This window comes from Lacerta agilis, chromosome 13, assembly GCF_009819535.1.
Source record: "Lacerta agilis isolate rLacAgi1 chromosome 13, rLacAgi1.pri, whole genome shotgun sequence".
NCBI classification, from domain to species: Eukaryota; Metazoa; Chordata; class Lepidosauria; order Squamata; family Lacertidae; genus Lacerta; species Lacerta agilis.
In genome coordinates, this window is record NC_046324.1 from 12,891,913 (window position 1) to 12,917,342 (window position 25,430).

The window sequence follows — 25,430 nt, forward strand, 5'->3', positions numbered from 1 at the left end:
CTCACTGGAGTCCAGTATGTTATATCTTAAGGGCCACCAAGTCCCCTTCCCTGCTTTAAATGGAGATGAACTATGTGCCTGCCACTGGGATGCACTGAGACCATTTCTTTTTTCATCTGATTTTGGCTTGTTCTCACTAATCATAGTTTAAACAAACCACTGTTTCCTCAGTTAGGATGTCATGGTGAACTACTGTTTTTTGAAACAAAATTTTAAAAAAAATTCTTTCCAGTAGCACCTTAGAGACCAACTAAGTTTGTTCTTGGTATGAGCTTTCGTGTGCATGCACACTTCTTCAGATACACTGAAACGGAAGTCACCAGACCCTTAATATAGTGAGGGAGTGGGGAGGGGTATTACTCAGAAGGGTGGTGGGAATGGGTGATCAGCTAATAGGTGTGGAAAACCTGTTGACTACTCTTAACGGCTGCAATTGGTCTTGCAGGGAAAGGCAAGAGGTGAGATGGCTAAAGATAGCTTTGTCATGTATAATAAGATAAGAATCCAATGTCTTTGTTCAGACCAGGTTTCTCCATGGTTTTAAGTTTGGTGATAAGTTGCAATTCAGCCACTTCTCTTTCCAGTCTATTTCTGAAATTTCTTTGTATTAAGACAGCTACTTTGAGATCTTTTATAGAATGTCCTGGGATATTGAAGTGTTCTCCTACTGGTTTCTCTGTCTTGTGATTCCTGATATCAGATTTATGTCCTATTATCATTCGGATAAATGTTTTTTTTTTTTTGAACATTTAAAACATTTTGTTTTTTGAACATCAGAAGCATACATTTCTGATTTCTTTGTGTGCATGAGGAGTGGGGAGGGGGAGACTATGCGAGGAGACAATGTGTGAAGTTTGTTAGCGTCATAATAGGAAATAATTGTTTCCCATTACATCTGAAATGGACCAGTATATAAATTATATACCCCAGTATATTTGATAGAATTTCTCTGGCTTGTGTAAAAACTATCCTTCTTTTAAAAGGGATCATTCTCCTGTTGCTGATGCGTTCCAGCCCATTTCAAAACGTTGTTAATATTCTTTTTTGTTTGGTAGGTGAACATATAGATTATTGTGGATATGCTGTGCTCCCAATGGCCATAGAGCAAGATATACTTATAGCTGCTGAACCTCTAAACACTCCAGCTATCCATCTGGCCAATACAAACCCTTTGTACTCGTAAGTGTTCTCGTTATTTCAATTATTGTTGCTGTTACGATGATACCTAAAGTCTCCTAGGCACTGTACAATGATTAAAAAGCAAGATACCCAATGCCTTCAAGCTTGCATTCTGATAGACACAATATAAAGAAAAATGGGATGGGGGAAAGGAACAGAAAAAGAAGCAAATTTGGACATGCAAATATTTCATGGCAAGGTGGAAGGGCCATTCTGGGACCAAATGTCCAAGTTACAGGAGATTGGACGTCAGCAAAGCGCTCACCAATGAAGACAGGATTACAGATGCAGCACAGTCCAAACAAACCAAGGTCAAGAACAGAGGATCAGTCTAGCCCTGTGGATAGCTCAGTCGGTAGAGCATGGGACTCTTAATCTCAGGGTTGTGGGTTTGAGCCCCACGTTGGGCAAACGATTGCAGGGGAATGAATGATCTTCATGTTCCCTTCCAACTCTATAACTCTATGATTCTATGACACTGGGACATCTGTACTGTACATTTAAAACAGTATCATACTGCTCTAAATGATCATGTCTCCTAACAACTTTTGGCACCCTTAACAAAGTACACTCTCTTTAGGGGAAGCCATGACTATTTAAAGCAGTATAATATTGCCTTAAATGTATAATACAGACAAAGACCAATCTACCAGGCCAAGGTCAATATCACAGGGAGTGATATAGGTATAATTCTGCAAGTCTATAAAACTTGACCCAGGAACTGGGAGCCAGAGAACTCTGGTGTTTCGAGCAACTGGAAGATTCAAGAGGGAGGTCTTGTATACCTCCTAAACACCACCCTAACCATAGCTGCTGGCAGTGAAAGACTAAGATCATACAATAATTAAAAAATATACAATAATAATAATTAGGGATGCATTCTAATGATCAGTGCAGATATCCTTGTGGTGCCTTTCAGCTAGATCTGCTATATTCTGTGTGTGTACAGTGGTACCTCGAGTTACAAATGCCTCAGGTTACAAACACTTCAGGTTACAAACTCTGCTAACCTGGAAGAGTTACCTCGAGTTGAGAACTTTGCCCCAGGATGAGAACGGAAATCGTGTGCCGGCGGCACAGTGGCCGGCGGCACAGTGGCGAAAGCACGCCTCTAGTTAAGAACAGTTTCAGCTTAATAACGGACCTCCAGAACAAATTAAGTTCGTAACTAGAGGTACCACTGTACATGAGCAAATTATTTGGAGTGCTCTAATACTTTCTTCAGAGAGACTTGTGTTTTCCTTTTATGTAACAGGATTTGCACACCTTTCTCTTGAAACAGAAGCACCTTATGTCTTAAGTGTTCCTAAATGCTTGGTGGGGGATGTAGTTTGAGGAAAACTGCCTCGTGGGCCAAATTTGGCTCATGAGCCGGAGGTTCCCAACCCTTGTCTTACAGCATAATACAGAGGACCAAACTACACCTAAGTGAGATCTCCTCTTGGGCTATTTTGGTTGTCTGTACAGGTCATATTATTATTATTATTATTCTAAAAATAAGAATGGAGTCTTGATTCATAACACTGGATTTTAAAATTCTCTGCTCCTGAATTGCAGAAAAGTTGCCTCAGACAACTCCATAATAAGATTATTGTGTTGATAATTTCCAGGATAGAATGAAAGTGTCAATTTTCTGTTCTTTGCAAAGAGTTTCCCCATTTACTCATTTCTCACAGTTATATTGCATCGTGCCTGGCCATCTTGTGAGGATGGATGTCTGGATATCATGTGCCAGTTTAGATGCCAACATTTCTTTCAGTCTTTTGGTTTGAAGAGGCTGCAAATAATTTCAGTGGTCTGTACACCCAACTTGTAACATTTAATTCCATGGGGCAGCCAGCGATACCATATAATTATCCCTGTTTTGTTTATTGTTTGGTTTTTGAGCTTTTAAAAGAAAGGCATGCACAGAGGAAACAGGATCCCTGTTTATTTGGAGAGAGGAGAGAAAAGGGGAAGCAGCAGACTGCATATTTATTTTCTACGGCAAACAATAAGAACTCATAGCACAAAGAGTGATTTCTACCAACAGTAACTTCTCATTTTTGTGGTATTATTCATCTGAATTGCCTGATGAATTTTAAGAAAACACGGAAACAAGTCTGCTTTGTAAAATAGACCTTAGGGTCTGTCTGGATGCTCTTTTTTTCCTACCTAAAATAGTTATACCATGTCCAGTCTCTACAGAACATTTGTTTGCGGGAAGGTTATACAACAGTGAGCATTCATCCTGATATGCTTGTGCACTGTTATGCATCTTTTCGTAAATCATTCCTTTGTCCCACACTTTTCAATGCATTTCACCGACACGTTCCAAACCACAGAACCTGATCCTTTTTAAAAAGTGGATTGGTTTTTCAGCCCAAGGGCCACATTCCTTTTTGGAGAACCTTCCAGGGGCCACATGCCCCTTGGTGGCATACCCTTCAACCCTCAAACCCTCAATTCAGGCAACCAAGAAGCATTACCAGAGTTCTATAACAGCATAGGCAAACTCGGCCCTCCAGATGTTTTAGGACTACAACTCCCATCATCCCTAGCTAACAGAACGAGTGGTCAGGGATGATGGGAGTTGTAGTCCCAAAACATCTGGAGGGCTGAGTTTGCCTATGCCTGTTCTAGGACATAATGCAGCCAAGTGAGAACAGGTGGATGCAAAGCAGGTCTGGTATATTATGTTACTGGGGCATTGCCCCTCTCTTAGTCACCCCCCCCCACCCAATCTGTCTACCTTAAGCTTAGCTAAAACCAGTCCAAGGGTTGGAACTGCCTGCCGGCATTCTCTTCATTAGCCTTAGTGTTGCCCTTGTACAGGCATAGGCAAGCTCCGGCCCTCGAGATGTTTGGGACTACAATTCCCATCATCCCTAACTAACAGGACCAGTGGTCAGGGATGATGGAAATTGTAGTCCCAAACATCTGGAGGGCCAGAGTTTGCCTGTGCCTGCCCTTGTAGAACTCAGTAGGAAAGAGGATGGGGGTCAAAGCCAGAATTAGTTGGCTCTCTTCCTTTCATTGGCTCTGACTCCCCCGATGGCCAGGCTCTCTGCTCTCTGTTCTGCCAGCCCTAGTGGGCACTAGTCACCACTGGCTGTTGCTCAGAAAGGTGTGTTGGCCAAGGAGACTCCAGACCAACCAACTGACCAACCTAGAGAGCTACATTTGGCCCCTGGGCCTGAGGGTCTCCATGCCCACACTAGGGCAGTTCAGTTGAGCAAAACTATATGTTGACAAGATAGTATTCCACAAAAAAGAGACAATCTGGAGGTGCCCCCTGTCCCTCTGTCTCTCAGAGTACATGGTGTGGGGCACCCCAATTTGGAAGTCCGTGTGATGGAACATGAATGCAGATTAGGCATGCTTACCTCTCCACCTGGTGAGGAGAGCAGGGAGGGTGTTAGAAAGTGATCTGGCACAAACCTGCGGCCTGCTCCCAATCTCCCTCTGGCCAGCATCTTGAGAGTCAGAGTGGGGTGAGATGAAGAAATAATGTTTGACAGGCCCTTGGCAAAACCTTTGGCAAAAAAAGAAAAGTATGTGTTGCTCCTTAGCCAGCAGATGGCAGCAGCGGGTCATTTATATTTTTAAAAGCACTGAACCTACATTGATAGTTTTCATGGACTTTTAATGTTTTTCCTGTATGTTTATATTTTCCAGGGATTTTACTACAAATGCCAACAACATTCAAATTAATCAAATGGAACCTTTGTGGCACAACTACTTTCTATGTGGAGCCAAAGGAATTGAGGTAAAACAAATTCAGTATGCATCATTGTAGTAAGTTAATTTTTTTTATTAAAAATGTATTGGGAATGTGCATCATTTAAAGTTTTTTTTATAAAAATAATAATAATGTTACACAATATAACAAAGTATTAATTTAATCATTTAAAATGCATTATAGTTAGATTTATTTACACAGATAAAGCAACACGGCTACAAAACTCTTTCAAAATTCATGGTCTCTTGTTTCACGTTTCAGGCATTAAAATGTTTCTCCTTGCTATGAGTTTTTGAAAGATTTTTTCAGAGCTCCAAGAATAGAGTAGATTAATAAAAGTGTGACATGGGAATATTGTTGCATTGGGCAAAAGGCCCTTCTTCTGAGCTACGCCAATAAAACTCAAGAGACTAGAGGAGCTAGGAGTCCATTTTGTTTTCTTTATTGCAAAGCAATAACGGTTACAGTCGAATCGTTTCGCAAGCCTGCAACCCTGCCCAAAGGTCTGGGCCGGGGTATTTATAACATTTCAGACAAAGGATTTCAATTTAACCAATCATATTTCATTACCTCATTTCAGTTTAGTACGCATGTACATTACCTAATCTAATACGCGTGTGCAATAAGCATTGTTAACTAAACCTTGATTCTCAGAGATTGTTACGTTCTGTTAGTGTGCCAATGCATGGGAACCAGTGTTACGTGTAGCCATTTTCATGTATCAACTTATGTTCTAGCTTATGAATGGCATCTTTGTGTGATTGACGTATTCGCTGTACTACTTTCCCTGTGGGGAAGGTCTCATGCCAAACCATCTGTTCCTTAAAGCAGCAGGTTACCATAATTCTCTATTAGAAGAATATTAAATGATTTATTGGGGTTCACATTATCATATTCATTTTGGCCCTTTGGGCCACTGCTACAATATGATCAACATTTCTCTAATTTTAACTCAACATTATAACCTGGAAATCCTGGGTTAGCCCACTGAAGAAACTTCTTATCTCAAGAAGTGTGCATGCACACGAAAGCTCATACCAAGAACAAATTTAGTTGGTGTCTAAGGTGCTACTGGAAGGAATCTTTTTATTTTTTATTTTGTTTTGCCACTGAAAGTAGTGAAATTACAGGCGGGCAGAGTTGGGGAGTGGGGGCTAATAACCATATTGCTTGCAGTAATGCCCTGTACCAGGGACAGGAACTCTATTTCAGCCTGAGGGTTACATTTCCTCATAGACAAGTACAGTGGTGCCTCGCAAGACGAAATTAATTCGTTCCACAAGACTTTTTGTCTTGCGGAAATTTCGTCTTGCGAGGCACCGTTTCCCATAGGAACGCATTAAAATTTAATTAATGCGTTCCTATGGGAAAAAAGTCCGGGGGGCCCTCCCGACCGGCACCGGAGCCGCGCGGCACCGCGTTTTAAGGCTGCAGCAAGCGAACAGCAGCGCTGCTGTTCGCCCGCTGCAGCTTTAAAACGCGGCGCCGCGCCATAGCTGTAAAGGCTTACCTTTTGGCTCCGGTCGGGAGGGGTGCCTCCGATCGCGTCCGCCATCTTGGGTCGACTGCGCATGTCTGGACACCCCTCCCGACCGGAGCCAAAAGGTAAGCCTTTACAGCTATGGCGCTGCTGTTCGCTCGCTGCAGCTTTAAAATGCGGCGCGGCGTGGCCCGGTGCCGGCTTACAGTGGTACCTCACCAGACAAATTCGTCTTGCGAAAAACAGCCATAGACGAATTCGTCTCGCGAGTCAACTAAAAACTCGCAAAACCCTTTCGTTTTGCGAGTTTTCCATTGTGCGAGGCATTTGTCTTGCGGGGTACCACTGTATCAGTAAGGGACGTTCAGCGTGATCCCCAGTTGGATATAAGTGCCTGCTTAAGCTCACCACTTGGTTCTGGCCTTGAAAAATCTGTCTTCCTCCTCTACCTTTCCTCTCTACTCGCTGTTCCTTGTGTGCCTTGTCATTTTGGTTGTGAGCCTAATGTTAGGGTCTCTCTCTCTCTCTCTCTCTTATTGGTGTGAGCTGCTTTGGGAAACAATAATTGTCTAAAAAGTAAGATAAAAATACAGTAGGTAAATGGCATATTCTGTACTTGAGTTAAACAATGTTTAGTTAAATGAAGCAGCATGCATCTATATTCAAGGCCTTGCAAATCAGCCAGCGATTTATTGCAAAACCACATTCTATCAGGTAACCTGTTTTGGGGCCTGGAGAGACAGTAAACTCCAGATTGTTTCCTGGCTCCAAGGGGGAAATAAAATTTGGGGGGAGATTTGTGCATGCTGAACAGAGTTCCCTGTAAAGGAGGTGATGCATATAAAACGTTGAATAGAAAGTAAGCGCAAACACAACAAAACCCCTTAAGCAAAACATTATTCAGCTGGAAGTTGCAAGAGAATCCAAGGACATAAACATGTTAATATTAAATTGAACATAACTATCCTTTTGGAAGAGAAGTGCTGCAGAGCTTGGTAAAATCCACGTTCAGTTCTGAAACTGGAGTCAGGCGCCCTCCTCTTCTCCCCCACCCTCCCAATGCTAAACATTGTGTGATAGTTTTGCAAGTGTGATCCCCTTTCAAGGCAATTCTGCCGATGAGTTCCTAGTTAAATATATGACTTAGATTTCTCCCCTGCCTCTCAGTCTAGTGTTCTGATGTTCTGTGTGGAAGTGGTTGGCAACGATAGTGCTTGAGCTAATAGTTTGTTTGTGTGTCTAAGAAAGGGAATTTTTATGTGGGTCATTTGTGGTGGTGATTAGGACGTGTTGAACTAGAGCTATTTTCTGTGGGTGCTGCAAGAATTCCGCCAGAACTGTCTAATACTGGAATTATGTCAGGGTGTGTGGGAGGATAACGTTTTAAAATAAATCAGCCTTTTGCAGAGATTGCAAACTTTCTCTTGGAAATCCTCGCCTTTAGTTATAAGTTTATTAGAGCATGTGAATCTTACTTTGCTGGACCAGACCACCATTCTATTTCACTCAGGTCTGGGTTTGTTTGTTTTTTTGAAGAGGACAAACAGGCTACCCTTGGTGGGTAGGCCTGGGCGATATATCGATATATCGCCCAGGACCAGTATGAGGAGCAGACCGCGATGTCGGGTTCACTCAACGGTATATCCCTGGTGAAACCGCCACCACTCGTGAGTCCCTCTGCTAGCAGTGTCTGCTAGAGTTCCTTCCTCCAGCAAGCTTTGCTAGCAGAGGGACTCAGGAGCAGCGGCAGTTTAACCAGTGATATATCTCTGAGTGAAACTGCCATCGCACTCTGCCCTCACACGATGTAGAGGGAGAAACAAGATATATTGTTGAGGTATCGTGAGTTGGCGGCGGGGTGGGGGCTCTGTGAAACTGCAAGGAAACTGGCGCTCCCTGCAGTGAGCAGTTAAAGGAGCCCCAATGCTTTGCCCACTCACCTGTGAGTGGGGCTATCTCAGCTGGGGAGGGGAAACAGGTGAGTGAAGGCGCTGCTGGGTGAAGGCGCCATCGCACTCTGGCCCTCAAACTTCTGGCCTCCTCCTCCTCCTCTTCTTCTTCTTCATTTGTTCCTTGCCCATCCAGCCACTCTGAGTGGTGTTCAACATATATAAAAACATAACAAAACGTTAAAAAGCTTAGCTATATATGATTTATATGCCCCCAGTCTGCATTGCAAGTGGTGCAGTTCACCGGCCCCACTACCTGGTGAGTGTGGGCTCACAGCTCCCATGAGCGCCACCTCCTGTTTTTGCTGGCCACTGCATTGGGCAGGCTGCAGCAGTGGTGGTGGTAGTTATGGCAGCGGGCCCAGTGGGAGTGGGCCCTGACAGTTGCTCCATTATATTGCCTGCTGGCTCCAAGCCTGCTAACAGCAGGTGCTGGTAAACAGTTTATGAAGATGGCCGCTATCTCTGTTTTTCCTCAGCATATGCAACTTCTGAACATGGGGGTTCCACTTAGCTATCATGGTAATAACCACTGCTAGACCTGCCTTCCATTCTTTCCCCCTGTTCCTTTTAGACTGTAACCCTAAACATACTTACTGTGGAATAAACGCCTTTAAATGCAATGAGGCTGCAATCCAATGCATTTACTTGGGAGCTAGGCTGTGTGCGTGTGTGTGCTGCGGCCCTGCCCACTGCCGTTGTGTGCCTCCTCCATTACCCTTGAGGAAATGCACCTGCCCAAGGAAAACGGGTTCTTCACCTCTGCTGAATAGGCTTGGCCACTGTTATCCAAATGTTCTTGAACAAAGTTTAGGAATGTTGAAAGCTGCCTTAGACTGCATCAGACCCTTGCTCCATCCATTTCAGAATTGTCTATAAAAACTGAAAGCAGCAAAACATATCTCTACATATATATGTAGATGCTGGGGATTGAAACTTGGGACCTTCTGCAAAGCAGATGCTCTACCAGTGAGCTATGGCCCTTCCTCAAAGCTTCCATCTGAATGTCATATAATTTACAGTAGGTTTCCAGGCACAATTCAGAGTGTTGGTACTGACCTTTAATATAAAGCCCTTAACAGCCTCGGCTCAGTAGACCTGAAGGAGTATCTCCACGCCCATCGTCCATCCCAGACACTGAGGTCCAGCTCCAAGGGCCTTCTGGCAGCTCCCTTACTGTGAGAAGTGAGGTTACAGGGAACCAGGCTGAGGATCTTCTCGGTAGTGGCACCTGCCCTGTGGAACGCCCTCCCTTCAGATGTCAAGGAAATAAAGAACTATCTGACTTTTAGAAGGCAGCCCTGTTTAGGGAAGTTTTGAATGTTTGATTTTGATCCTATTTTTAATATTCTGTTGGGGTCTGCCCAAAGTGGCTGGGGAGGCCTGGCCAGATGGGCAGGGTATAAATAATAAAATTATTATTATTATTATTATTATTATTATTATTATTATTATTATTATTACTACTACTACTACTTCAAAACAGTAAATAATGGACAAAGTCTTCCATTCCTCTCAGTACAGCCACAATGGACTGCAGTCTTAAGGATGCTAAAGTGTATCTCAGCCTGTGATCCAGGAGAGATACTAAAACAGTCAGGCCAATTCACTCACTCACTGAAATTTGTAAATCCTTGGTCAAAAGTTAAGTTGTTTAGTACTATATCATTTATCCTTTTGGCCTTTCCAATACGTTTTCCTTAATTTAATATTTCATGTCAGGATAAGCCAGACCACCTACCAAACACAAAGCAAATAGATAATGGAAAAGAAACTCGCAGTATGCTTTAGGGGGGGACTTTGTAGAACTTTTTTTTCCAGTCAAGGGCCACATTCCCTCTGGACTAATTTTTTGAGGGCCACATTCTTGTGGAGGGGGCACCAGAACCCGAAGTGGACAGAGCCCCATGTTTTACTCTCTCCTTTTCCAACACCGCCTTCTCTCTTCCTGTCTTCCCTGATCCATGGACCGCAAAAGGAGGAGCAGATTTCTGTTGCCAAAAAGTCTGAACCGATTGCTCCCAAAACCTCAGGCAACCCAAACTCCTGGAAATTTGTCTTAAATTGTCAGTAAGGCACTATGCCTGTGTCATATGTGATTGGCCAAAATAATTTCTGTTCCATCTGCAGTGGAAATGTGAAAAAAATCTGATGCTCTTTCCTAGGAATCGGAAATATTTCCACCTTCTGCAGAGCAAGTGTTTATGGCTCCCAAAAATGAGAGGCCAGGAATTTAAAAGATTTCTTCGCCAGGTCTTCTTTCAGCTCCCAGAAGGAGAGATTCCTAGGAAGCAAAAGAGGGGAGAAAATAATAATAATTGGAAAAAAATGAGAAGGGATTGCTTCATTTGCCAGTAGGATTGCAAAACATGGAAAGAAAAAAACACACAATTGCTAACTGGGATGTTGCAAGTGGTGATGGATGGATTTTGCTATTTGCTTTCCGACTGAAGAGGGACATGTACAAAAAAGGGATTAGCATGCTTCTGCAATCTCTCAGTTACTGTATCATGGGAAGCAGCTCATTTGATGCAGCTGCAATTGATCGCATTACTCCTTTGTAGGGCCACTTAAACTGCTAGATCTTAACCTCAAAGTTCTCACTGGACCTGATAGTCTCAGCAGGACTAAATTATCCAAAGAATTTAACTTCGTCAACAGCCCAACTCCACCTACTGTTTGCCATTAACAGCCTCCGAGGGACTGTGCATTCATTGCATCACTGTGCAAATGTACAATTGGCTGCACCTTACAGAATGTAGCATCCATAAGTCTGTTTCCATTTCCAAAAAACCCATCACGTTCTGTAGTTTTTATTGCCCTGTAGAAGTGTCAGCCACCTCACTTCAGAAGCCCGTGTCAGCAGAACTTTCTTCAAAATGAAAATGGATAAAACTGCCCTCAGATCTTCAGGTGAAGGGCAGCACACAATAAATAATAATTATAACAATAAAGCCAAGCTGTTAGAAATTAAATGAAAAACGTGGGTGTTTGTGCCTACCACTGTATGTGTATATTTAGCATAACATTCTCATAGCATGACATGTAAAAAATTCGATAGAGCAATTTTATGCATAGGTCTGTTTCTTGGTGTAAGACGTTTTGTAGGCATTTTATTTTTAAACGACTTGAAAGAGTCTTAACAGTGGAAGAAATATTCAAAACATACCAGTTTGTTCTAAAAACACTGATTTGTTAGTTGTCATCAAAAGCAAAGCAACTTCAAATAAATTCTGCCAATATTTTTTTTTTTGCTGGGGGAAATCAGATGTACCATTAAAAGTGTTTTTTTTATGTGCTGTGTTCTGTCCAGTTAGTAGTGAGAATTCTAAATGCTGACCACAATTCCCTACCTCTGTGATAATATCTGATATTTATTAATATTTTCTCCATCTGTACCAACAAGAATAATATATTTGATATCTATTTGACTTGAAGGCATTGGCATCCCATTTGGCATCTGGTCTAACTCATAAAACTTCCACTTGGCTAAAACAGGTCTTTGATTGACAATATGTGGACTTTGGGGGAAATTGTTAACATATTTTAGCTTATGAGGTTGCTGGCCCAGTAGCTCGTCTGCTGATCTTGTACTAGGAGTCTGGGAGTTAGAATGATTACTTTCTACGGTAAGCCACAGACCACTTAAGATGGCTTTGTCCTAATGTAGAAAAATGGAACTGTCTATGTACTACAGTTTCAGTAAAAACCAGCCATCTTTTCAAAGCCCAGTATTGAAATTTCTTACAAAAGTAAAAGTGGTTTGCAGAGCATTCTGCACGTGTCATCATATAAACAGCACTTTTTATAGACTTGTTGTTGTTGTTGTTGTTGTTGTTGTTCAGTCATTCAGTCGTGTCCGACTCTTCGTGACCCCATGGACCAGAGCACGCCAGGCACGCCTATCCTTCACTTCCTCTCGCAGTTTGGCCAAACTCATGTTAGTAGCTTCGAGAACACTGTCCAACCATCTCATCCTCTGTCGTCCCCTTCTCTTTGTGCCCTCCATTTTCCCAACATCAGGGTCTTTTCTAGGGAGTCTTCTCTTCTCATGAGGTGGCCAAAGTACTGGAGCCTCAACTTCAGGATCTGTCCTTCTAGTGAGCACTCAGGGCCGATTTCCTTGAGAATGGATAGGTTTGATCTTTTTGCAGTCCATGGGACTCTCAAGAATCTCCTCCAGCACCATAATTCAAAAGCATCAATTCTTCGGCGATCAGCCTTCTTCATGGTCCAGCTCTTACTTCCGTACATTACTACTGGGAATTTATAGACTTACCCTGGCTGAATACAGTGATACTTTGGGCCTATAAATAGCTGCTATATAACTGAAAAAATGGGCAAGGAACAGGTGGATGTGGGTTTTCTTTGGATTTTTCCTTAGCTACTGGTAAGTTGTACTGGCAAACATCTGTTAAGTTCCTATATCTAGTAAGTTATTTGAGGTAGCAGGAAAGAGGGGTAGTTGAGCAACATAGAGGAATATCCAATGTTGAGCGAGCACACAGAGATTACATTGGCTTAGCAAAGCCACTTAGCAATGGCTTGTCTATATTGGGAGTAGGAAATCTGAGAGCTTTATGGCAGGCAGTAGGCATGGGACTGGCTCTTTGGGTGGCACTCAATTCCCAGGACAAGGAAGATTATAGGTAGTGGTGCAGGTACCCTGGCTAGGGAATTCAGTGAGAGCTGCACCTATAAAACGAGGCATCCAGAAGGAATGGACTGGGCTGTTTTTTCATCTCAAGGCATAAATGGAGCACTAAAGTGTTTGGAAGAAGAGCGGACACAAGAAACCATGGTTAGCATGGTGTTTGGGAAATAACCTGTGCTTTCAGATAATATTGAGAGTAACTGGTTTATGGAAGGTATACTTTAACATAACAAGAAACGCTGCTATAACAATACCCTTTTAAATGCTAAGTTATAAAGGACTGGCAGTGTGAGCCTTAGCTGTCAACCTACTAAGTGGTTAGGAGTGCAGTGGGTGGGCAAGGGCAAGGCAAAAGCAGACTATTGTAGTCTCAGCTTTTTGCAGGGCTGCTACCTGACCCTCTCAGGCCTGCTGCTGGTCCAGCATGTTATCTCTAGATCCCTAGAACTAGGTGGTAACTTAAGGGCCGAGTATCATTAAGCCCCTGGTTCTGGATCCATGGTAGGGTTGGTTCTGGAAATTGCCTTCAGATGTTATGTTTTCCCTGCGAGAAACTATGCCAGTCCTGCCCCAGTGTTAATGTAAGAGCCATTCTTTGCTTATTCTATACAGTACTGAAAACGTGTGCCTGAGCTTATTGATTAATTTTAGTAATTTCCCCCTTACTGTTTAGGATCATTTCAGTCTTGACAGCCCAAGCGGCATGAACTGCCTTGTAGAAGGCACCATCCCTCCAAGTTCTGGCCTCTCCAGTTCCAGTGCCTTGGTCTGCTGTGCAGGACTTGTGACCCTTATGGCAAATGAGAAGACTCTTCCAAAGGTACCGGATGGAAGGCGGGCTGGGGGAGGGGAGTACAGTTTGTGAGAGACAGTGTTAAAATTCAACATTGCTAAATTTCAGATATTGTTGGACCATGATTTCTTTCATCTTTGACCTTTGGCCATTGATTGTGTTTTAATTTGTTGGAAGCTGCCCAGAGTGGCTGGGGTGACCCAGTCAGATGGGGAACATATTAAGAATAAAAATAAGAATGCAGTGCTGGCTGGGGCTAGTGGGAGGTGTAGTCCAAAACATCAGGAAGACATCAGGCTGGGGAAGGCTGATTTGTATGAACATTGAAAAAGAAGCTCAGGATTGTTTTCACAATGACCTGTCGGATAGGTAAAGGTAAAGGGGATGTCAGGGAACTGTCCCCAGCTCAGCGCAGAGTAGTGGAAGGGCTCTCAGGATGCTACAGAGAGCCTCAGCCCCACCTGACCAGTAGCACCTCCTCGTCCAGCGGAGGGAGCAGCGAGGTCTCCAGTGGGGAGGGGGGAGGCAGCTCAGGAGCTGGAGAGCCGAGGCTCTGGGGATGTTGGAGAGACCCTGCACTCCTCTCGCTCAGCAGGCGAGGAGGGAGACATGCTATTTCCGTCGCCCCAAGTACGCAGAGGGGTGAAACGAAAAGAGGAGAGGTGGAGATTTCGTATACCGAAACTCTTAAGTTGGAGTCAGAACCGGAAGGGGCCACTCCCGGATTCTGCCGTCGGTTGATACAGACATGAACTTTTAAGCTCTGCACTGTACATAGTATGAACAATAAAACTACCAAAGGAAGGGTCGGAGTCTTGCCTGTTTACTCATGACCAACTACCTACGGACATTACAGCGACCCCTGACCATTAGGTCCAGTTGTGTCTGACTCTGGGGTTGCGGCGCTCATCTCGCGTTAATGGCCGAGGGAGCCGGCGTACAGCTTTGCAAAATCGAGCAAGTGTTGTTGGCCATCTTCTGTCTAGCATGGAAACGCATGTTAAAGGTGCTGTAGGGGGATATATTTTAGCCTAGCCTAAGCCTCCTTACATGGCCTCGTCTTTCGGTCCACTCTTTATAGTTCTGGTAGCTTGATAACAACCGGACAATATCTGGGGCTGCCTCACAACATGCAGGAAAAGTAACAAGTCAAGTTCAGCATAAGAAGCTGAATTGCTTGCATTGTTCCTAGCAATTGATAGACTCCTAACTGAAGCCTGTTGCCCCAGACCACACCCAACACCAACTGCAGGTGCTCGAATCTGCTCTAAGAGCATTTCCTTGCAAGTGCCATTACTTGCAAGGAGTCCTTTGCGCAGGTGTTGTGCAGCAACATTGGGCTCTCAGGCATGTATTTTGTCAGTGACCTGCTGTCTGGGCTTGGACCTTCTGTAAGGTAAAGGTAAAGGGACCCCTGACCATTAGGTCCAGTCATGTCCAACTCTGGGATTGCGGCGCTCATCTCGTTTTACTGGCCGAAGGAGCTGGCGTACAGCTTCTGGGTCATGTGGCCAGCATGACTAAGCCGCTTCTGGTGAACCAGAGCAGCGCACGTAAACGCCGTTTACCTTCCCGCCAGAGCGGTACCTATTTATCTACTTGCACTTTGACGTGCTTTTGAACTGCTAGGTGGATCCTTTTGAGGGCTGGGGACGACGACATTCCCCTCTGACTTAGTTGCAGTTCCACTGCCAGAGGTTTGTCAGGAGCCCACCTTGATGTACCTCCAGAGTGACCCCTGGAGGCAAGCCCAGGGAGGCCCCTCCAGGTTCACCAGGGATTTCAGTGCCGGATTTTTTTGGGGGGGGGGGGTTGTCTGCTCACCTGGGATCATCAGTCATCAGGAGGCCTGGGTCAGGATTCCAGCAGTAAGGTCACTCGGGTCACTCCCATTCATTGGTCCTGAATGTTTCCACCTGCTTTCTTTTAAATTAACTATTGGCACCCTTAGGAGTTGTTCTTTGGCAATCCCTAGGAGCTGTTGATGGGTTTCCAAGAGGAGGAAAATATATCTGATCTATAACCTGCTCCCCATACTTTAACATAATGAGATTGTGGACAGGGCTTCAGGGATCAAACCTTGAAAGTGCTGCATATTTAGCTTGGAAAAAGAAACCACACCTTATCAAAATATCCTGATCAGAAAAGTATTTTAACCCAAGCTTAGGGTAAGCATACTTAAGTCCTATGTCAGTGTGTTAATGATGCCGATTCAATGTGGTTCTCCCTTTTAGGGTGAGTTGTGTTTCTGTACACTAAAGAGAATGAAGGAAGACTAAAAACAAAAAGCATTGTGCAGTTAAAACTCAAATGAAACATTGACTCTGTTTCATTTTTTAAAACAACATACTTTTGTCTGTTGTAAGTAAATTCAGAAAACAGTTTATGCTGTGTCTGATTAATGTGTTTAGAAATCTGCATTGTCTCCACTTGCCCAGATTTTTTCTTTTTAAAGGTCATCATGCATGCACAGTGGTTTAGAGAAATCTTGAATACTGTCCAACCAGATACACAGTGCTAACCATTTTCAGCATTGAGGCAATATCTAGCTAACGTCGCATAGTGTTTAAGACAAGCATGGGGAAATCTCTTCAGACAGAGGGCCGCATCCCCACCTGAGCAGCCTTCTGGGGGGGCATACCAGTGGTGGGCAGTGGCAGAGGCAACTGTGGGCAAAACAAACACAATTATACCTTTGTGCAAAAGGCTGGTTTCTACACACATTCACACAACCCTTTCTATCCTCCATCCAGGCAGCCAAGAGGTGTTGTCAGAGCCAGGCAGAAAAACTCAAGTACGGAATGAAGTAGGGGTGGTGAGGGGTGTGGGTTGGGCAGAGTGGGTGTGGCTGTGACCTAGCAAGAGTCCCATGGACTGTTTAGAGCAGGCATAGGCAAACTCCAGCCCTCCAGATGTTTGGAACAACAGTTCCCATCATCCCTGACCACTGGTCCTGTTAGCTAGGGATGATGGAAATTGTAGTCCCAAACATCTGGAGGGCCGGAGTTTGCCTATGCCTGGTATAGAGAATCCTGACTGGCTGCTTTTGCCTCCCAGGCTGGAGGTTTCTCATACTAGGTTAAGATAGTGAGCTGTGAGGTGGGGAAGTTCAACTTTCATCTCAGCTACAAATTTACTGGGTATCCAAGCCAGTAGACCAGTTTGGATGTAACCCTAAAACACGAATTAGTGTTCCATGAGCGAGCCTCAGTCTTTTGCACTCTCCTTCATTAGCTGTGGGGAGGAATTTGGAAGCATCTGCTTCTGCTTTTCAACTAACCAGAGTTCCCTGTTAGGTTCAACGTTGTTAGTTTAAATCAAGCCATGGCCTTCCAGATGTTGAACTACAGCTTCCATTATCCCTGATACCATCCATGCTCTTTGGAACTGATGGGAACTGGGGTCAAACAACATCTGAAGGGCTTCAGTTTCCCCATCCCTGGTTTAAACTCTGGTTAGTGAGGAAGCACAGATAATGGGGGACGAATTCATTTGGTCCATCTTTTAAGGTGAACTTCCCAAATTTACATTTTGCAAACCAATATGCAAACTAAAACACAGCTGTAATTTGAAATTAGCACTTCTCCAAATTTTGCTGTTCAAATTTCCAACCAAATAATGCGTACAAAAATGTATACGGTATATTAGTAAAAGTAATGTACAAAAATGCATTCTGTTAGGGTATTTTGCATTGCAAAAATCGCACGCAAAAATGCAACGCAAAATACATACTGTATCACATATGTCAAAATTGTATAAATAGTGCATATATTAGGAGATATGTACACAAAAATGCATATGACTTTCTATGTGGGTGCTCTTTAAAATACAGAGAGGTAAGATCATGGAAAGATTCCTCTGATACTCAAAAATCTGTAAGCCAGAACTTTGTTCTGTACTATGGAAATGACAATACTTGCCTACTGCTGAAAGAAATATTGAGGACTTATCTGCAATATGCAGTGTCATTCCATTTTAAAGAACCACAACAAACCACACTTCCCAGGATTCTTTGCAGGAAACCATGACTGTTTAAATAGTGGTATCATAGTGCGTAGTGCTTATACATAGTGCAGACAGAGCTTGGGTTGGCTTGCTGGGATAAGAGCCATTAAGCTTGATTCTTGTTAGCTCCTATCAATGGGACAAAGTAAATAGTTTGTAGTAGGGCACACAGTAGAGAAGGGGAGCCATTGCTCTTCACCTCAGACACTGGGGATTCCACTGGGGATTCCCTTTACTTTCCTCCAGTTAAGTCTACAGTTGTCATTCACAACAATGCAGGGACACTGTGACGAGAGATCTGCTTTCCATTCCTGACCCCAAATGGCCTAGCCTTAACTGACATGGTTCCTGAAGGGGGGGGTCAGCGCCCTGAGTGGCTCCACAATTGAGACGACCATTGGCAAAGTGCCCCCCACCAGTACCACGGGCATATTTGTTAGTGGTGATAGCAGCATTCTCACTGAACCGCCATTTAAAGTTCCCACAATGCTCTGGAGCAGAGATGGCCAACACCATGCCCTACAGATGTTGTTAGACTGCATCATCCCTGACCATGCTGGTTGAGGCTGATGGGCATTGTAGCCCAGCAACATCTGGAGAGCACAGCATTGGCTACCCTTGCCCCAGAGCGTTGGAGAAAGTTTAAATGCTAGCTTCCAGAGCCAACCATTTGGGGGCAAGGTCAGTGTGCTGGGGTCTTGGGAGCTGTTCAGAGATGCTGTGTGCCGACACAGGGCCTGTGCTTCTGCGAGCAAAGTCCTTGCAATATACAGGTCCTCCTTATCTCCCCCATCAGTTGTTATAAGGATTGGCATTTTGGTAGCCTTTAATAATGGATTGGACAAAAGGTTAGTGAGCAGACATGGAGCAACATTAATTTGAGTGATGCAGTCAAATGCTTTCTGCTTTGCCTGGCATACACAGTCGGTTTGGTGGTGGTTGCTTTTAATTCACCAGTTGCTACATGATGAAAGAGTTACAGGGAAGGTGGCAGGCAAGATTTTTATGTACTATTCTAAGCCTGCTAAATATAGGAGTTCCCATCATTCAGAAATGCTTACTTTTTAAACAGAAAGGAAACCTGAATCCTTAAAAGAAACGTTTTGGTTGTTGTACAGGACTGTTGTGAACATTTTCAAACATTTTTATCCCTCAAAAATTTAAAACCATGTCCTCATTTTTCAGTTACAATTAAAATTATAATTATTTGGCATACTGAGAATGGGGGGGGGGTGGATTAACTTTATAATTAAAATCACATGTATGGTGCAGTTTAAGTCACACCAAGTGCTTGATAAACCCATTCTAGAAAATCCAAATGTTCAATATAAAACTCCACCACATTAGGCATTTGTGGGTCTAATTTCTGCCTAGTCAAGAAAATTCCACTTTGTACTTAACAATGTACACATTTTCCAGCATTTGTTGCAAAAGGTGCATGTTGACTGGGCAGCATACAAAAAACCCTGTCCTTGTTTTCATTGTGCAAACTTGCTATGCATTCCTGAGCGTGTACCCAATCCACCCATGTATATGCACATTCTCCACTCATCTCATGCTAACCACAAACATACATCAGGTTTTTGTGTGCGATAAAGTGCTTGCTGTTTTGAGATTATACCAAGCAATTGCCTGTCTCCCATTCACTCAAATTGTTGTGCTATTTTTAAGAGGTTTTAAGGCTTTCGTGAGTGTAAAGATTTCTACAAGATTAGAATGCTGGATCTTTCATATGCAATATAGTTTAAATGATATTGTAAACCAGACTGAATTATTATTGTCTGCGGGCAAATTGTGTAATTCAGAGCTGCTGGTTTTTCGCTTGCAAATGCAGTTTAGCCTTTCACTGATTTTCTAAAGGCCTTTTTGTATGTGAATCCAAAGATAAGCATACCGCCCCCAATGTAATGTTAGCTGGGCTTTATTTGGGTTAAATGCATCTTTAGAACATGTTTGTGGATAGTTAGATGCATTAAGAAGCCAGGATTGAGTGCATTTTCCTGTTCTTAGTATACCCAGTTCCAAACCAAGGTTTGTTTTGCACAATGTGTGAAATGGCCCTCTGTTTAGATGGCATGTCACAATAAAAATGTGTGAGTTTTTGATACCTAAATGCAAATGTGTGTATGTGTGTGTGTGTATACGGACTGTCAATTAAGCCCATAGTTCTGGTGGGACATCTTGTCATACTCCAAGTTACTGGCACATAGCTTGTTTTCTGGTACACCACGATCCTTTTGTTCATCTAATGTAAAATCACATTCCTCTTATTCTCTGTCAAATGTTAAATATACAGGGCTGTACCCAGTAGTCTAGTGGATTCTCCTAAGTCTCCTTCCTTCATGGACCCTTCTGGCAGTCTCTTTCCTGGACAGAGGGGTGTGTGTGTGCGTGTGTGCGCGTGCTGCTCCAGTTAGAGAGAAAAGCATGATAATTTGGGAAAAGGTGCTATAATTGGCTTGGAAGGCAGGAGCTTGGATGAATGTAGGCCAGTCTGTGGGAAACAAGTCATAAGTATTTTAAGGAGAAACAAGAGTCCTTTACAGGAGGGTTGGGTAGAAAATATATTAGGATCTACTGGTAGATCTTGTAGCTTCATTTGCATTAGATCAGAAAGGTTTCTGAAGCTTAATTGTTCAACAGTAGCGACTAAAAAAAGGCAAAGTCCTCCCTTCTAAATAAGACTGCTAAATCTTCATTTGAGTTAGTAGATTCTGTCATATAAGAAAAATTTCTCAGCAGGTATGAGCAGTCGATCTCAGCCTTCTGATCTTCTATTTTGCACATCCCTCTGGTTCATGGACTTGAGAGTTTTAGTGAAACAAACAAACAAACAAACATCCCATAAGCCTGAGTGTAGCAAGACTCTGCAGACTGAATGAAAACTTCCAAACGCAGCAATAGAGAAAAAGAAAGTTAATTTATTGTTTGCTGACAGCAAGCAGTGACTCGGAGGATATTTCCAAAAGCTGAGCCCCAGAGCATTGGTGCTCTGGGTTCTTATACCCTTCCAGGTGGCATCAAACATTACATATTCATGTATTGAAGCAAACTTAAGCCAATAGGCTTGGACACTTGAAGCCTTCCTTTGTCTATACTGTATTTGGTTACTTCCCCTTTCCTTTCCAAGAACTAAGCATTTCAGTTAGTTGTCCAAATAAGGCATTTCCCTTTCCCCTTCCCATATGGCAGTTCCTTTTGCCCTTCCCATATAAGGCACATCCTGGGTACAGTGTTAAGGCATAAGCAAAACAAAGCAAGGTCCTCTTTCTTATCAGACATCCTGCTGGAAAGGCATCTGGATAAAACATCCTGTAACCTTCTGTACTGAGAGCATTGTATCATTCTGCGCAAACTCTTATCTTGTGGCCTTCACACACAGAGCATCTCTCAGTAGACTGTAAAATGCAAACTGCTAGTTATTCCAAAAGACAGATCAAGTAAGAGACACAGAAAATATGATTTTCTAGCAAGGCACAATGGCACTTTATAAAAGTATATCCTTTGCCCTAGGTACGCTTGCCACATGAGGTCTGCCCATTGCCTGCTGTATGGGATTGTACCATATCATAATGCACAAGGAGGATGATAAATAAGAATGCACACAGCAGCAGGGTGAGAGGTGAGGGACACTGCATGTTAGAATGTACCTACTTGTCCAAAGCTGTTTTTCACTCTGGAACTGAAAATATTCAAGGAAGAGCAGGTTATAAATACTTCAAATAAATAATAATAAAGAATTAGAGAAATATTGAGTTGGCAGAGGGAGGTAGATTGTGGAGTGGAGCATTTGTCCAATTTTTGCACCAAGCCCACAATTAAATTCAAGAGGCATAGAATCACCAGAAGGTTGTGTGCATGCTTCAGCTTATTCGAAACACCACTATCCTCAATATATGTTATATCACAGTCTTTTAAAGTATTTGAGACAGTAGTTTGTGTGTGCCTTGTGGGTGGGTTAATGCATTCTTGCAGAATGTGGTACTGTTCTTGATGTTGTCTTCCCCTGTTCTAATTAGATATTTTCTGATTAAATGTTATTTCGCTGCATAAACATAAAAACGCTAAACATGATATGTTGTATAACCCACCACTGATAAACATCCCCTGCTCATATGCTGCCAATCTGGAATTAATAGTTGCCAACTGATAGGAACATCCGGATTGCATTTTCAAGGAGGGGGTAAGAGTTTGGAGAACCAGCAATTCTATATGGTGCTTGAAGTACCCGGTAATCTGGGAGCATCTGGGAGTCTACAGGCCCCATACCACGATTTCTCCACCCATAGCCTTCTAAAACAGGAGCTAAGGGGATGTCACAAAAAGTAACAAGGTTGGGTCCTCTCTAGCCCCATTGTAGTTTGAGCATTACTTCTGCACCCCTGGCAGGTTGTTATTGGTTGTTTTAAATGGGTACCTGGTACCCATTTGGACTGGTAGGGTGGAGGGCAGAGAGCCTAGCAGTAGGTGGAGCAAAAACTGAGGATAGGCAAAGCCAACAATTTTCCAGCTTTGCCCCCATCCTCCTCCCTGCAGAGTTCTGCAAGGGCAGCATTGAGAGTGAGGAGGAAGAGTAAAAATGTATAAGACAGGTACAAACATCTGCTGGGAATGTAAAGAAAAAGAAGGCACCTTTTATCATATGTGGTGGTCCTGTAAGGTAATAAAAGCATTTTGGGAAATGATATATAATGAATTGAAAAAAATGTTTAAAATAACTTTTATTTTAAAAAGCCAGAGGTTTTTCTATTAGGAATTGTAGTCGCTGAAATTCCAATGGAGCAGAAAAGACTTTTTATGTATGCAACGACAGCTGCGCAGATGTTGTTAGCCCAGAGATGGAAAGAAGATAAAGTCCCTACCAGAGAAGAATGGCAGATTAAACTGTTGGACTACGCCGAAATGGCGAAACTGACTGGAAAGCTCGGGAACCAGGAAGACCAAAACTTTAATCAGGAATGGGGGAAAAATTTAGTTTATCTTGGAGACCACTGTAAGCAGCTGAAAACACTAGCAGGATTGCAATAACACTTGCAACGTAATGAGAGCTATGGACACAATGGAGTTATAAAAAACATGGACTATTGAAAAAAGATGCAGTAGAAAAAAAAGGTTTAACAACAGAACCCATGGAGGGGAAGGTGGGAAGTCTAGAGATTCGGAAGAATCTTTTAATTGTGGGTGTGTAGTGGTATTATTATAATTTTATATTTGTAAAACCAAATAAAAATTATTTTTTTGGTGGGGGGGAGGAAAGAGTGAGGAGGAGGAAGCTGACACAGGCAGCACCACCTTTGGACTGGCTGTAAGTAAGAAGGGAGGGTGGTGGGGGCTGGCTAAGGTTGATGGGGCAGTGCCCCACTTGCTGTAATGAACTAACCTCCACTGGTTGTTTGGTTTAAAACACTTTTACCTCACTGCTCAGAACAGCCGACACCACTTTCCCAAGTGGTTTTTCACTCATGCGGTTTTATAGGACTAGACCTGCTTAGCTGCAACGTATGTGCCATATGCTATGTGCCTTCAGACCATGATCTGGATTGCGTGGGAAGCAGCCTTTAATTAGCAGGGCACTTACGTTTTTAGACAACGGGAGGTTAAAGATAGATGCTGCATTGTTGGGGGCAATGGCTGAACTTGTCTGTTTGTGCAGCAGTCTGTTATCAGGATGCATGTCCAAAGTGAGCTATATAAGGGGTGTTTGAGCCATTTCTGTTAGCGTAATTTGCGGGGATTCTTTGCTGGAGCTTCCCGCGTGTAGGTCTAAGCCACCTACACACGGGATTCCAGTTGCCGGGGATCTGCGGCCAGCGTTCCACGTGCGTCCTTGCATGGGCGCCAGCCGGCCTGCGAACGGAACGGCCGATAATTCCGGAGCATAAACTCGCACCGTACCGCTGTCCGCCAGGCTGAATCTGAAGGTGCGTGAGTAGTCCGGGTGAAAATGCCTCGTGAAAATATCTGCAAACACTTGTGACCTCCTGAGTTACTCTAAAGTTACATACCCAAGCATTAAAGGCTAAAGTTACGACCAAGCATAAAGGTTAAATAAACCCCGAAAAATTTAAATTAAGATGAAATAAAGACAGACACATCACTTCTTTGAATGGCTTTGGCTGACCCGCATAGGCTTTTACACTTCACTAAACCTATCACTATTCTAAGCTTTTCCTGAGCTAACAGACCCTGCACCGCCAAATCTTCCGCAATGCTAAGGCTAACTAAATCTGTACCGCCAAATCTTCCGCGATCTAAGCCTATGCTAAACTAAAACTATCTAAACCTTTACCGATAGATCTTCTGCAAGCTAAGACCTAGTTAAATCCTGCACGCGCTTCCAACCCGTCCAACCCTTCCAACCCGCTCCCCAAAAACCCCTTAACTAAACTTAACCCCAACTGAAAAGAACCAAAGAATAACGACGTGCCTAAGCGGGGAGCCGCAGCCTTTTATTGACAACCAAGTGCAACGTCACGATCAATATATTTACCAATAGAAACGCTGTTGCTGCCCCCCAAAAAGGCGGGAAGCAGAATAAACGATCATTGACAAATTCAAACCTCTGGAACTAAACTTTTAGGCGGAGTAATCTCAGTGGCAAGATGCCCACTGAGTCTTACTTTTGCTTTCACTTTTGAACGAAAGGATACAGAAAATAGTGCATAAATAACATCAACTTAAAACAAATAACCATGGGTTCAAAGGAACCCACAAAGTGTATTCCCACAGTAATTAAAGAAAAGCAAGTTTGTTTATACTCGTCTCCAAGGCAGCAAATCTTTTTGGGAACATCTGCCGAGATCTCTGATGTAGCTAACACACTTGATCAGTGCTATTTTTCTAAAAACAAGAGGTACCACAACTCAACATGAGCACCTCCCTTGTTCTCTTATAATGGCAATTGCGCCCACCTGAGATGTGCCGGAACTGAGGTCTGGCAAGTTCCGGCTGGAAAAAAAAGCCCTGGACATGATTGAGAAGAAATGTCAAGAAGGCCCAGAGTATTAGAGCCAACAAGCAGACTGGTTGTTAAAAGAGAAGTTAACACTTTTGTAAATCAAGAAAATCTTTAATAAAAAAAAGAGAAGTTAAGAGCAAAGAACTGACAGAAGCCACTAATGTGAGGTCCTCATATCTTTAGTTTAGAATATACTATGACATCTACTGTCTGCCAAAACAGGAGCAGATTGTGGCTGATGGGCATAACACACTCTTCTCATGTGGTTTTTTTTTTTAAAAGAAAAGGTCAATTATATGGTGATTTGCTTCTGATAACAGGCCGGGATAGCAGGGAATGAGTAGTGTGATAAAAGGATGGTTTTTTCAAAAAAAAAAAAAACATGTGCAGGCAGTCACTACCGTATTTTTCGCTCCATAGGACGCTCTGGACCATAGGGCGCACCTCGTTTTTAGAGGAGGAAACCAGGAAAAAAAATATTTTTCTGGTTTTCCTCCTCTAAAACCCATGGTTGTTTTTTTTGTTTTTTTGAGAATCAGCTCAAAGTTTTGCAGCTTTTTTTGCAAAGGGAAAAGCCCTGCTTTTTGAGGATCAGTTCAGATTTGTGCAGCTTTTGTAAAGGGGGAAAAGCATTGCTTACAAACCAGTAAGCACCAGTACAAACCAGTACAGACCAGTAAGCACCAGCAGG

The 25,430-nt window shown here is 43.1% G+C and overlaps 1 protein-coding gene across 4 annotated transcripts in view; it reads left to right on the forward strand.

Moving 5' to 3' along the window:
• GALK2 (galactokinase 2) overlaps positions 1–25,430 on the forward strand; it is a 63,431-nt gene that overhangs the window by 2,428 nt on the left and 35,573 nt on the right. For all 4 annotated transcript variants that reach the window (XM_033167808.1, XM_033167807.1, XM_033167805.1 and 1 more), the window contains 3 exons: positions 1,056–1,179; positions 4,837–4,927; positions 13,657–13,803. In XM_033167808.1, coding sequence (XP_033023699.1) covers positions 1,056–1,179; positions 4,837–4,927; positions 13,657–13,803 — 362 coding nt within the window. The remainder of the gene's footprint in view (positions 1–1,055; positions 1,180–4,836; positions 4,928–13,656; positions 13,804–25,430) is intronic.